This window comes from Sinocyclocheilus rhinocerous, unplaced genomic scaffold (genome assembly GCF_001515625.1).
Source record: "Sinocyclocheilus rhinocerous isolate Xijiao unplaced genomic scaffold, SAMN03320098_v1.1 scaffold2873, whole genome shotgun sequence".
NCBI classification, from domain to species: domain Eukaryota; kingdom Metazoa; phylum Chordata; class Actinopteri; order Cypriniformes; family Cyprinidae; genus Sinocyclocheilus; species Sinocyclocheilus rhinocerous.
This window is the reverse complement of record NW_015632032.1, coordinates 207,468-221,104: the sequence shown is the minus strand read 5'-3', so window position 1 is coordinate 221,104 and position 13,637 is coordinate 207,468. Positions and strand designations below refer to the sequence as shown.

Below are 13,637 nucleotides of genomic sequence, written 5' to 3'. Positions count from 1 at the left end.
TGTCAATATGGGGTGCTGTGTGTACATTAATGAGGAAAAAAAATTAACTTAAATGATTTTAGCAAATGGCTGCAATATAACAAAGAGTGAAAAATTTAAGGGGGTCTGAATACTTTCCGTACCCACTGTATGTGCATCCTGCATCCTATTGAATGTTAAGCACGAGTGGAAGCTTTGTCAGTGTTATAAAAATATACTGGGCTCACCATTGAGATCATGTAAGCTATGGGCCTTTGTGAGAAGTTCTGAGAAGTTTTTAACAGCAGATACGGTTTTATTAAGGATGTGTGGTCAAAAGCGGCATTTGTGCCTCACAGCCAAAAGAAAGAGGAATAGATTTTTACGTTTTTTGAAGAAAATGTCAGTGATGCTTGCCAAGTGAAAAACTCACAGTCTAGACCAGGGGTCTCCAAACTCGGTCCTGGAGGGCCGGTGTCTTCCAGAGTTTAGCTCCAACCCTGATCAAACACACCTGAACCAGTTAATCAAGATCTTACCAGGTATACTTGACATGTCCAGGCAGGTGTGTTGAGGCAAGTTGGAGCTGAACTCTGCAGGACACAGGCCCTCCAGGACCGAGTTTAGACAACCCTGGTCTAGACGCTGCATGGAGTTTGGCCTTAGAACTTCACCAGAACACGTTAAAACTGATGTTGAGTGGTTTCAACGCTGTAGCTAAGGTGTTCTGGGCAGAAAAGAAAAAAAAGTCAAAACAGCATACCAGCAAGTCTCAATGAATTAGCTAAATGTACTGCAAGTCTATGGTAGGCTACAAGTGATTTTTTGAACCCGTTTTAATGTGCAATGCTTGATTTGAGAGATGATCTAGTTTTTACTGACATCTACTGTTGAAAAGTGAAATCGCGCCAATAGTGTTCAACCAATTGATGATCTTAGGTCAAAATGAAACTATTATTATATTATATTAATGATATTATATTACATTATATTATATTTTATATGATCTTTCATGGCTTTAGCAGACACTTTATCCAAAGCAAATACCGTTTGAGCTACAGAAGCCTCATATTATATTGTATTATATCACATCATATCCTCCTGGGACCCAGGCATAGACTTTTGTCCGCTTTTTAGGGGTATCAAATGTTTGGGGGTTTGATCATAAACACTCTTTCTCCTTGGTCTTTAAATATGACTGATATTGACAGAATGATCAGATTTAGCACTCTTTGGGAAACATGATAATGTTTTGTAATTATCATTTAAATCTGGCTAATTTTCAAATCGTTTGTCTTAAATAAACATCTCAGAAAAATGTTATGGAGTTTCAAATTGGAATATGACTTTTTATTCCAAAACAGGGCATAATGTTCATACATGTCTTCTGTAGAGGACACCAGGACAAACATCATGTTAATCAGACATTTTGGGGAGACACAAGAAGTCAGTAGGGAAAGAAATTATAGATCAGATATTACTATGAAATATGAGATATTCTCACAAAACTGTTGCTAAGTTATTACTCCCATTATTACACTTATTTTTTTCATTATGGTTTGCCCCATGAACACATTAATATGCAAATTAGATGCCATGTGTAGATACATTGTATAGAATGGGAATACCAATTTATGGACATTTTACACACATATTCCATAAATTGCAGTAGTATATCAAATCATTCTGTTATATCTTTCATAACATAGTTAAGAATCATCTTTGTACAAAGTTTGGTTAAAACTAGCCTGAAACCTAAAAAATGATTGGTGAATGAAAAAATAAAATATTGTCTTTGCCTATACATGCCTTTTCATGTCTATTTTTATTTTTTTTTGAATAACTTAGTCCTGGCATCCTCTACAAAGGACATAGAATAAATATGAATAAATTTTTTTTTTCAAAAATGTTTTTTTTTCCCCTCCAACCAACGTAATGACATTAAAAAAAATCACAAAACTTTTTTTTCTGGTTCTCAGGAGGATATTTGAAGTTGGGAAATTTTTGATATAGACAAAATAAATCCTCACAGATCAGTGGTTGTCACACCAGTTTGTCAAAGGCGTTCATTTTAAAAAAATCAATTGATTTAAAAGAAAATGATAAATAAATAAATAAACAAATAAGATTTATACACTAACTATTTAAGTTTAATGTTGTGTATGAAATCGCTCTATTCCCTTCTTTTTTTTTTTGGGATTTCCAACATATAATATAAAGGTACTGAACAATTATAAACTACAAAAGAGAAATAGAAAATATACAGTATTATATAAATAATACAGGTAAAAAAATAAATAATAATAATAATAATAAAAAAACTAAACAGAAAAAAGAACAGCAAAACATTTAGCTATAAAAAATAAGTGCACAACATTTTCTTTCTCAGTCCCACAGAAATCACATATAACATCTACATCAGTACAAAATCTCAGAAAAAGAGTTCTAACAGGGTACACCAGATGGAGTATTTTAAAATGTACTTCTCTCACCTTATTTGTTATGCAATATTTTTTAGGCAGCAACCATGCATATTTCCAGTCAATGCACTCAAATTTAGAATGCCAGTATGTTTTAGAAGATATTGGGCTGTATTCTGTTAGTAACTTCCTGATAAAAGTAATTATTCCATTTTCTATAATTAATAGTAACTCCGTTAATTGCAACATCAGGTCTGAGACTCACAGTCTCCTTATTCACATTTCCTTTAAACAGACATTTTAGTCCGGATGGTATAGCATCAAACACTATACAATATTCTTTAGGGATTATTGGAATATTATACCTTTGAAGAAATTCTATGTAGGTATACAGGTGCCCATTTTCATTAAATAACTGTTTAACAAATACCATTGTCTACCCATTTTTGGAAAAAAAACAAAGTTTTATGCATAAACATTATATACCTGTTATTCCAAATTATACATTTATTTGGAGAGAAATTATGCTTATTTATAAGCATCCATGAGAGTAGCACCTGCTTGTGGCAGTTACGAAATAAGTGCACAACATTTTCTTTCTCAGTCCCACAGAAATCACATATAACATCTACATCAGTACAAAATCTCAGAAAAAGAGTTCTAACAGGGTACACCAGATGGAGTATTTTAAAATGTACTTCTCTCACCTTATTTGTTATGCAATATTTTTTAGGCAGCAACCATGCATATTTCCAGTCAATGCACTCAAATTTAGAATACCAGTATGTTTTAGACGATGTTGGGCTGTATTCTGTTAGTAACTTCCTGATAAAAGTAATTATTCCATTTTCTATAATTAATAGTAACTCCGTTAATTGCAACATCAGGTCTGAGACTCACAGTCTCCTTATTCACATTTCCTTTAAACAGACATTTTAGTCCGGATGGTATAGCATCAAACACTATACAATATTCTTTAGGGATTATTGGAATATTATACCTTTGAAGAAATTCTATGTAGGTATACAGGTGCCCATTTTCATTAAATAACTGTTTAACAAATACCATTGTCTACACATTTTTGGAAAAAAAACAAAGTTTTATGCATAAACATTATATACCTGTTATTCCAAATTATACATTTATTTGGAGAGAAATTATGCTTATTTATAAGCATCCATGAGAGTAGCACCTGCTTGTGAAAATTACTTAATCTAACTGGAATCTTACTTATTTCAAAGTTGCATTGCAACAGAAAAGCAACACCACCCATCTTTTCAAAGATTAGATTAGAAATTAAATACCACATTTTATGTTTATGTTGAAAGTAATTCTTGATCCATCTATTCTTTAAAATTGCATTTGATGTGCTGAAGTCAAGCACATTTAAGCCTCCATTACCAACCGAATTAGTTAAGGTACCTTTTTTAATGTAATGAGATCTATTTCTCCAAAATGAAATTGTAAAGATTGATTTTTTACTTTTTGAACCACAGGTTGAAAATTAAGCTGTCCCCTTTCCTTTTCATCTTTATATATTTTGATTCCTAAATAGGTAACAACATTTTTTACAGGGATGCCATTAATATCAAGAAGTTCACAATTTTTCAGAGGGAACATTTAATTTTCATCTCATCTAATTGTAACTGTAATTCAAATAACCTGAGTTTGTCCGGCTGATTCATTACATTAATACTTGTCAAATTAACTATCTCTTTTATTACTTATTCCTCTCTAGTCCTTTTAGACTGTGCTATTATTTTTCCTCCAACAATAGCTTGCTTCCTTATAAGGTACTTCATGTACTCCCAATTGGTACCATACTTATTTGAACTTTTTGCATTGTTCCAGCAACTCAAAATAATATTTTTAACTTCCTTTTTAAACAAGTCATCTTCCAATATTGCCTTATTTAATTTCCAGTGTGTTCGTGTTCTTATATTTTTATTAGTATCGCTCTATTCCCTATATATCGAATGTCGAAATTTCTTCGTGACGTACAGCGCGTCATTCTACTTCCTGTTTGGAGGCGGTTCTAGTTCTGTAAACAATTTAAACAACGTGATGTGAACCGACCCTATACTGCAGATCAGGTCAAATAACAGCCGTCCTGTTTTACATAGTTGAAAAAAAAGCGTAATCCTATTGGTATTTACTGCATACGAACGGTCATTTAACTACATAAATTTACGTGCAGACTGTCCTACACAAGTCAATGTCACGAGTATTTGTTGTTGGACGCTCATTTTGACTAATGTCACAATGGATACGACTTGCGCAATTAAGACCAACACTAGACAGGAGGACATGATTATTATGCTTTATTACTATTGACATGACAGTGGCAAAATATATTTGGTCTTGGTTGGTTCTAAGTGGCTACAACTGTTGTCGTCTAATCTTCAGCACTTGCCTTTATTTATCAAGCAGAGGACCAGGCATACATACAGACAGAAGGACATGATGGCTGCAGACTCAGCAGTGTCTAATAGAGGAGAGAACATCCTTGCTGAGAGCGACGATTATATTCTCAGGTACCTTTCGTTGATGCATCTTAAGTTATAGAGAATGCATCCATATTGGCCTTGTCCTAACCTGACAGGCTTGTCATAATGTTTATAGCTTCATGATGTACTTGTTTTTAGGGTGCATCAAGCTTCTACACATTAGAAAAGGTTTTACACCTAAATAAATGAATAGTACTTTTGACAAAAATGGGATGAAGACTGCAGTCAGTGGTTTAGAAATATCTATTCAGAATGAAATACAAGCACTATTTAAGGTTGGATTACACTACACAACTTCTACACAACAGATTTTAAAACACTAGGCATCTTACACCTGCTGACTTTGTAAATGGTTACACAGAAAAAAAAAACTGAGCATCATACACTAACTAGTGTATTTCTACAATGCCATTAAAAACTCAAAATTAAGTGACTCTACATCCAAGCCAGTAGGTGGCAGTATAGAGCATAAACAATTTTTATTTTGATAAATCTCTTTGTCCTGATGACCTGTCAGAAGTGTTGACGGCTGGAACCAAGGAGTCTCACGACAAAGCAGAGAACTCGCCATTTGTCAAGGACTTCCTGAGGGGACGAATCAAACGAGAGCTATTTAAGTTGAGTCTAGTGTTCATGGACTCTTGTAGAGTTTGATAAAAGAGCCGATCGTGTTCTGACCTCCATTCTTGTGCTATTTTGTCATTTTTTCAATCTCCAGCTTGGCACAGCTGCCCTGTACTATGTTTATTCTGCCATTGAGGAAGAGATCGAGAAGAACAAGAACCACCCCATGTTTGCCCCATTATACTTCCCCTCTGAGCTTCACAGACGAGATGCCTTGGCCAAAGACCTGGAGTATCTCTACGGTGAAGACTGGGAGAGCAAGATCTCCTGCTCTGCAGCCACGCAGCCCTACGTGGACCGCATTCACGAGGTGGGTCGTGACGACCCGGTTCTTTTGGTCGCGCATGCTTGGACCCGCTACATGGGTGACCTGTCAGGAGGGCAGATTCTAAAGAAAGTGGCTCAGCGGGCCCTGAAACTGCCCCCTACTGGTGAGGGACTGAACTGCTACCATTTTGAGGGCATCCACAACCCCACGGCCTTCAAGAGGCTGTACCGCAGTAGGATGAATGAGCTGGAAGTGGATACTGAGACCAAAAAGAAGCTGCTAGACGAAGCCAACCTGGCTTTTAAATATAATTTAGAAGTAAGAGGATTATCAAATATGACTTCCTTTTATTGGTCCATACCTTTTAAAGGAATCGTTCACCTAAAAATGAAAATTTGCTTATGATTTACTCACCCTCAGGTCATCCAAGATGTAGATGAGTTTGTTTCTTCATCAGAACAGATTCATTACATCACTTTACTCACCAATTGATCCTCTGCAGTGAATGGGTGCCGTCAGAACAAGAGTCAAAACAGCTGTATAAAACATTACAATAAACCACAAGCAATCCACACGACTCCAGTCCATCAATCAATTTCTTGTGAAGTGAAAGCAAGATGTTAATTGATGTACTGGAGGCATGTGGATTACTTGTGGATTATTGTGTTTTTATCAGCTGTTTGGACTCTCATTCTGACGGCACACATTCACTGCAGAGGATCCATTGGTTGAGCAAATTATGCAATGCTACTGTTCTGATGAAGAAACAAACTCATCTACATCTTAGATGGTCTGAGGTTGAGTTCATTTTTGGGTGAATTAAGTTATGTGCATTTATGTACATAAAAACATTAATGTTTTATTAATAGTGATTTTTGTACTTCCTTTCTCCATGTTCTTTGTTTTTCCATTAGGTATTCACAGAGCTGCAGAAGATTGGGAAAGGCATAAAAGAGGACACTGGCTTTCATGCTCATGGGGATATGGGTGGAGACATCAGTAAATGCCCCTACTATGCAGCTAAAATGGGTGAGGAAGTTGTTAGGGACACTATATTTCTTAATATATTGTTTTGTATTATGTATATTTAAAATGCTTTGTTGTTTTTACTCAACTGCTTCCCTCATTTTCTGTTTAGCAGTGAGCGGAAACACGACCTATGCATGTAATTTTGCCAAGATGCTGCTTTGTCAGTCCACAGTACAGGTGATTCTGGCCACATGGGTCGCTGCTGTCGCTGGATTGGCTGCTTGGTACCTCATGTGATCACCTTAACCCGAGTCAGCCAATAAGAAATGAAAATAGGAACAGCTGGGCTTCAAAGTGGAAATCTTTCACTCACTGGGTCACTTTGTGAAAATGTTGCTGCCGATCTTATATGTAAAGTCACTGACTGGACTTTTAATCCATGCCACATATTTGTAGTAAATACAATGCTTTTAGAGGAAATTATGACATTCTTTATTCTGTTTTCCTTCTCAGTCAAGAGTGTAAGCACACTTTCAAGGGCATGCTAGAAGACATGCTTAAAAGGAATCTGGCCAATGGCCATTTGTGATTGCAGTTGCACACTGTAATGCACATTTTCATAGAAAACATATTCAGGTATGTCACTGGTGCAGTGAATAATTCATAGGAGTGCTGTCAGTTCAGATTTTTATGTCCACAGAGTGTGGCTTTATAACCAAGTGAAAACATGAACATTTTACATTTTGTACTTGAGGTTATTGTATTGTTACCACCCAACCAATCAAAACAGCAAATATGATGAAGAAATGTACAACTCTCATTAGAAGGGTTTTACTCCCGTGGCTCTTTTCTAATCAGTTAAATACAGAGTTCTGGCATGAAACTCTAGATGGCGCAGTCCGATAGGTCTAACTCAATCTGACCTGATGACATCATTATCACATGGCACAGCTGATTGGTTCTCTCCTGTATCGGTAGCCAATGAGCTCGCTGCTCAACATTCAAATGTATGACTAGTGCTTGCCGTAGCAGTTGCAGCTTGCATCAGAAACCCTCCACCTTCCCCAGCTCCACCTGTATAGATCTGCTACGAGGTGATTCATATATGCTATTTGGGGGTTATTTCATGTATGTTATATTTGCAGCAGCACTATTTCTTACATGCTCACAGCAGCATGTTGTGGATGTCTTGGCAGTATCAAGTCTCTGTACTTGCTCTGCCGCAGCAGCAGCGAAGCAGATCTATTCCGCCAAGACCAAATACATTAACATTGTCATGTACATTACCATGCAAATCCCTCCAAGAGTTGTCATGGCAGAACTGATGCTGTTATAACACTTCCCAATCTCATCTTCAGGGGGGAAAAAAATGAAATATGTAGTGCCCTACAACTGCAAAACACAGTAGCTACACCAACAACAAAACGTGATACAATGTAAACAATATACAAATAGAAAGTGCAGGTAAATAAATGTGAGTTCATCCAATTATCTTACTTTACTGTATTTTTCATCCATTTTCTAACACTGTAAACATCTGAATGGGTCACTGAGGTGTAAAATGTAGCCAAAACTTTGGCCGCAGAAATAATATACAAAGATAAGTGAAACCCTGACTTATATAGAATCATGCTCTTATTTTACATTCAGCAAAGCGTTAATTTGCTACTGTTTGCTTTAGAGATGCTCAGTCTTCACGTGAATATCGCGTTCCAGACATTCTTCCGCGTGCAGTTTCCTGAAACCTATATTCATGTCTCTTATGGCTTTCCTATAGGTTTCATATGAACATGCCTTTGCACTTTTGCCTTTAAAGTCTTTATACATCATCATGATGGTTACATTGCTTGATAAATATCGCCTGCTTTCAGCATGTTCACATTTACAGTGACTGACAGTTGGATTGAACGATTCAATGTGTTCGTGAATTGGCGACAGATCTATTTTATTGGCCGGTGGGTGACGCCCTCTGCGGTCTGGAGGAGGAACTGCACTGGACGTGTTGCCCGTCACGTTGACAATCATGCTGTCGTTTTTCGGGTGGTATCCCAATGTGGTTAGGTAGAAGGTTTTGCAAACATCTTGAGGTTGTCCGAGGCTGTTATTTAGATGATACTGAAAAGTCTTGTTGCGTCTACTGGGACCTCCAGTCGTGAGACGGTTTTTCAATGATTGGGTAACTGAGTGAAATACAAAAGCCCACTTGCCGCTGTGTGACATGTCCTGATAGGCATCAAATATCTCTTTTCTTCGAACATGCGGGATCTTCTCCGTACATTTCTTTCCACATGTAGGACCACAGGGTTTGCCCATCTTCGGTGTCCTTTGATTACCTATTTGTACCGGACAGAATTCTTCATCCTTGAGTGCCATTTCATCTTCTTCACTCCCACTGTCTGTTTCCTGTTTAATAGAATTGACTTTGAAAGTGCCAAGCACACGGTTTGTTGATCACTGTTATGAACAGATTCAGATCTAACTGAATTGAATAAATCTAGCACTGATTAATACTGATATTAGACTTATCAAATTAGATAAATTATTCAAATATTTTTTTTAACCTTTTTTTTATGTTTTAGATTAATCACACATAGGGGTGGGTGATATGACCAAAATCTTATATCACAATACGAGTAATTTTATTTCACGGTAACGATATATATCACAATATAGTTATTTTTGCTTTAAAGATACACCAAATACACAAAATAATGTTCTTTTTAGCAGCATCATATGACCCCTTTAAATAAGGTCTTTATGATATGGAAATTTGTGATACCATAGAAATTTCATAATTCTTGCCATCAGTATCAATATCACAAAAAAACTAGCTTAAATAAAACAAAAAAACAACTCAAGCTCACTGAAGACAAGTAAACAGTCAGCGATTAAAAAAAGAATACGAAACTAATTACAAGCAACAGGACAAAAAAATAGAACAAATAAATTAATAAATTAAATATATTAAATAAATTAAATATATATTTCTTCTTATTAAAGTTACAAAAGTGATTTAGCTGTCACTTTAAGAGCTGTCCTGATCTAATATACTGTTACACATGTGTTTTCTTTCTCAGCTATTTGCTTTCACTTAAGACCTAAATTACTGTGTTCACGACGATACTTGCAAAGACGGGCATTTTGACAAATACAAGTGTGTGTGTGTGTATTTAACCGCTCAAGGCCTATAAAACGGCAAAAATAACTCGGTTCAATACAGTCTCTCAGACAGTGCGTGCATTTAGCAGAATGAGTTCTCTTTTGTTTTTATTCTCACTTGTTTTTAAACCACAAAGCTTAAAAACGTGTGCAAATGATAAGTTTTCGTGACCATGTAGCACAGCCACTACACGTGTCTACCGGTATACTGCCTACCCCTAATCACACACACCATTTAATTATAACAGTAATTACAATCAGACTTAGTCATTTATAACAGTAGGCAACTACGAGTACCTGACAAGGTTACCTACCTCTTTTTGTTTCGTTTCCGGACAGGACCGAAGATCACTTTCCAGGGAAGTTAATGACCTTAGATCTTCCATTGGAAACCGTTTTGGACTTAAATGGTTAGCCTCTGTGATCTCACGAACATTGTTTGCTTTGAGATCTTGCACCATCCTTATAATGTTCCTCTGCTGCTCCATAAGAATTTCTTGTTTAGTTATTATGGCATGAAGAAGTGCTGAAACAATAAACACAGGAATTGCAAGGTTTACCACACCACCCATGCTATGAAATGAGCATTACACTAGCAGTGAATAAATGTTAGAAAACAGAAAGGAATCTTACATGTTATGAATGGGTCATAGCTCGAGAGGCTTTTTCTCTGGGGTCTGGGTGTTTCCTGATGCCACGGTAACTGTGCCGCCTGTTCAGGAGACTGTACAGTTGTGTCCTGTGGCCATGTCAATTCACTGTTATGTTCTGTGATGTCTTGTGATGCTCTGGCTGAACTTCTTGCTTGCCACGGCTTCTGGGAAATCTGGTGAGGTGGCAGAGTTTTTTCATGCCACTCTGAGGCAGGACTTATCTCCAACAAGAATGGTCCTGAAGTTTCTGCAACCTGTGTCACACCCGGGGACTTTTGGTGCCAAACAGTGGGGTGCGTTTGTCTTTGTCCTAGAGGACTTGGTTGAAATCCTTTTGGATAGAGGCTGTATTTGTGGGGCTTGTGGCAAATAGTTTTTTAGGGGTGTGGTAGCCTCCTCATCACTGTCATAATCATCCAGTAGGCGCCTGTTTCGTCTTTAGAGAAGGCAAGAAATGTAATGATTACTAAATTTGATGAAGTGAGGGTGGTATGTTAATTATTCAGTGAAATATTCCCTTTTTGCAGTTCAAAAAGAAAAATGCATGTTATTTTTTTAAACTGCACAACGAAACAAGGACCTGTTAGACAGGTCTGTGTTAAAGAATTACATAATATACACAATCTTACTTTATTTTTCGTTTTGGTGGCCTCCGGGAGTTGGGCTCAGCCTCTGACTGGAGATCGGTCTGCTGTTCTGCAAGAGGCAGCTTCTGGCGTGCTTCACTATAATTATCTATGAAAGACAGAATTCAAAAATCAGAACAATCCAAAAAGTTGTTTACCATTTAACCTTTTTAATTAAACAATGTGTACAGAAAGGATTTATACATACTTGCAGTATACATAATTTTAACTTTATATGCAGACCAAGACTCCTGGGGTTGCTCCAAACACTTGGTTGCCCTCTGAATTCTTTCACCCTTGTTTGGAGGCCAAAAACACACACCATTCTTCACCAGATTGCAGGCACAACCTCTACTTCAGTGTCAACAAAGCTGACAATGTGGTACATGATTTCTGCAAGCAAATCACAAATGTGGATAAACAACTTTTTTTTTTTTAAAAAAGGTAATATAAAAGCAAATACATGAAATCAATTGTGACTCTTAGATGGCATATACTTGTGTATATTGTCCAAGTGTAGCTCAAAATTTCCAATTACAATTCTGGAAGAAAAAAAGAAAAGGAAAACACACACACACACACTTCATTTTAAATGTAGAAAGGGAAAACAGCAAACCTGCCCTGTCCCTCAAGTGGCAAGTTCAACCTCACATACTCATGTATATTTTGTCTAAGCCTAGCACATTTCTGCTCCAATGACAACAAAAATTCCTGGGAATCTATTGGGTAGTCAAACAAGCTTTCTTTCTTGGAATACTCCCTATAATCAACAAACGTTCAACCTTTAAACAAAACAAAGTTTTGTGCCAGAACAACAACATTATTAACCTCAATACTATTATCATCTTCTGAAGTTTTAATGACCACATCATCCTTACTTAAAGGGATAATTCATCCAAAAATGAAAATTACCCCATGATTTACTCACCCTCAAGCCATTCTAGGTATCATATATATTCTTCTTTCAGACGAATGCAATCGGAGTTATATTAAAAATATCCTGGATCTTCCAAGCTTTATAATGGCAGTGAATGGGTGTTATTCAATATTCCAAAAGAAGCCGAAAAAAGTGCGTCCATCCATAATAAAAAGTGTCCTAATTTTCATTTTTGGGTGAACTATCCCTTTAATTCTCTGAACTGCCATCTGTGTTACTGGCCCATCTGTGTGCATGAATTTTGTCTGTGTTTTCAATCCCTGTACTTCACTGCTGCTTTTTGAGTGCACAGCTTGCATTTCAGATCTGGCTTCCAGATCTTTTTTTTTTCTTTCTGCAAGTAATTTTCAAAAAGGAAATCCAGATATTAGGTCTAAGTGACCGTGAAATCTGAAATCACCGCTAAGCTGAATCAAATCATAGTTTACACCACAAATTCTGGGCCATACAACTTACTGAAACGTTAAACAAATGAGACAAGCAGCAATGCATCGGCAAAGTCATTCATGGATAAACAGAATGACGGATTTGCTAAAATGCAAATTGCAGCAGACTTAAGCATGAAATTGTTATACACTTGCTCAGCAAGACAACCGCTAAGAACAACTGGCCCTAGTATATAGTAGAAACGGTCTAAATTCTGTTGCTTTCCATTTTAGTCTTTCTTCCAGACTCCTTGGTTTTCTGACAAATTCAAGTGGGACAAAATCGCTCAGAGATAGCTTTTACTTGACGCTCAAGAAGAAGACATAGTAACTGCCAAATCCACAAATCCAACAGTCTTCGTACCACACCAGGGCACACCAAATGCATATAATCATGAGAAAAACAACTAACCATGCCTATATTGGTTTCGACCAGAGGTGAATGTCCTAAGTGGTGATCTCCATCCACAGTTTGCCTAAAAGACTCATCAGTCCTTTGAGATGCATGAATCTCTGGGAAAGTCATGCGGTGGTTCATGTAAACATCTGTTTGAACACACTGGTCACATCCAGAATAGCAACAATTAGATTTAATGCATTTGACAAAGGCTCTAGCAGGAACATTGCATATAACTGAAGTTACCTTCAACCAAAAAGTCTTACCACAAATAACAAATCCCTCTCTCAAGCTATTAACTCCTTTACAGGAGCATCTATGTAGTCTGAAAGGGAAGTTTGTTTAGTTAATCAAATAAAGCAGTTAAAACTGGTCTTTTCATAACACAATCCTGCAAAAGACCCAGAATTTAATAGACGAGCTTCTAAACAAAGGTAGACCATCTTTATATTTAGTCAGAGAGAGGAAAGAATTATAGAGAAAGAGCAAGCGCAAAGCCTGGCAGCGTCAGGTCGCAGCGCCACTTCCGGTGGCATCCCCAGCTGCCACTAGTCGTTTCTGGCAGCTGCCAGAGTTCGTGGCAGCTGCCACGGTCTTTCTCGCCGTTTCTGCTGTTTGCTCGGTAAAACTATATACAGGGCCGTAGCCATCATTTCAGAAGTGAGGGGGACAGAAATGTTATATATATAAAAAA

General features: G+C 36.9%; 2 protein-coding genes and 1 long non-coding RNA gene across 4 annotated transcripts in view; 1 reads left to right on the top strand and 2 right to left on the bottom strand.

Moving 5' to 3' along the window:
- Positions 1–4,395: 4,395 nt before the first annotated feature.
- Positions 4,396–7,150, top strand: hmox2a (heme oxygenase 2a). 2 transcript variants are annotated; one of them, XM_016554965.1, is made up of 6 exons: positions 4,396–4,471; positions 4,809–4,912; positions 5,386–5,503; positions 5,604–6,095; positions 6,692–6,806; positions 6,916–7,150. In XM_016554965.1, exons 2-6 carry the CDS (start codon positions 4,839–4,841, stop codon positions 7,041–7,043), a joined length of 927 nt encoding a protein of 308 aa, XP_016410451.1. In that variant the 5' UTR covers positions 4,396–4,471; positions 4,809–4,838; the 3' UTR covers positions 7,044–7,150. The 2 variants fall into 2 exon arrangements, with proteins under 2 accessions (XP_016410451.1, XP_016410449.1); XM_016554963.1 differs by having other exon boundaries at positions 4,806–4,912.
- A 1,093-nt stretch (positions 7,151–8,243) lies between these two features.
- LOC107742097 (uncharacterized) lies at positions 8,244–10,881 on the bottom strand. Its single transcript, XM_016554972.1, has 4 exons — positions 10,840–10,881; positions 10,539–10,647; positions 10,220–10,431; positions 8,244–9,149 (listed from the first exon to the last, which is right to left on the bottom strand). Exons 3-4 carry the CDS (start codon positions 10,391–10,393, stop codon positions 8,424–8,426), a joined length of 900 nt encoding a protein of 299 aa, XP_016410458.1. The 5' UTR covers positions 10,394–10,431; positions 10,539–10,647; positions 10,840–10,881; the 3' UTR covers positions 8,244–8,423.
- A 10-nt stretch (positions 10,882–10,891) lies between these two features.
- Positions 10,892–13,637, bottom strand: part of LOC107742099 (uncharacterized) — a 5,035-nt gene continuing 2,289 nt past the window's right edge. The window contains exons 2-4 of the long non-coding RNA XR_001640280.1: positions 11,393–11,577; positions 11,188–11,293; positions 10,892–10,994 (exon numbers count right to left, since the gene is read on the bottom strand). This is a non-coding gene — a long non-coding RNA (uncharacterized LOC107742099). The remainder of the gene's footprint in view (positions 10,995–11,187; positions 11,294–11,392; positions 11,578–13,637) is intronic.

Excerpts from the sequence above, each read along its gene's own strand:
- hmox2a (XM_016554965.1), top strand. The coding sequence starts at position 4,839 with ATGATGGCTGCAGACTCAGCAGTGTCTAATAGAGGAGAGAACATCCTT. Across the intron at positions 5,504-5,603 it reads TCAAACGAGAGCTATTTAAG|CTTGGCACAGCTGCCCTGTA; the intron begins TTGAGTCTAGTG and ends TTCAATCTCCAG. Across the intron at positions 6,096-6,691 it reads CTTTTAAATATAATTTAGAA|GTATTCACAGAGCTGCAGAA; the intron begins GTAAGAGGATTA and ends TTTTTCCATTAG.
- LOC107742097 (XM_016554972.1), bottom strand. The coding sequence starts at position 10,393 with ATGGAGCAGCAGAGGAACATTATAAGGATGGTGCAAGATCTCAAAGCA. Across the intron at positions 9,150-10,219 it reads CGGAAACGAAACAAAAAGAG|GAAACAGACAGTGGGAGTGA; the intron begins GTAGGTAACCTT and ends TCTATTAAACAG.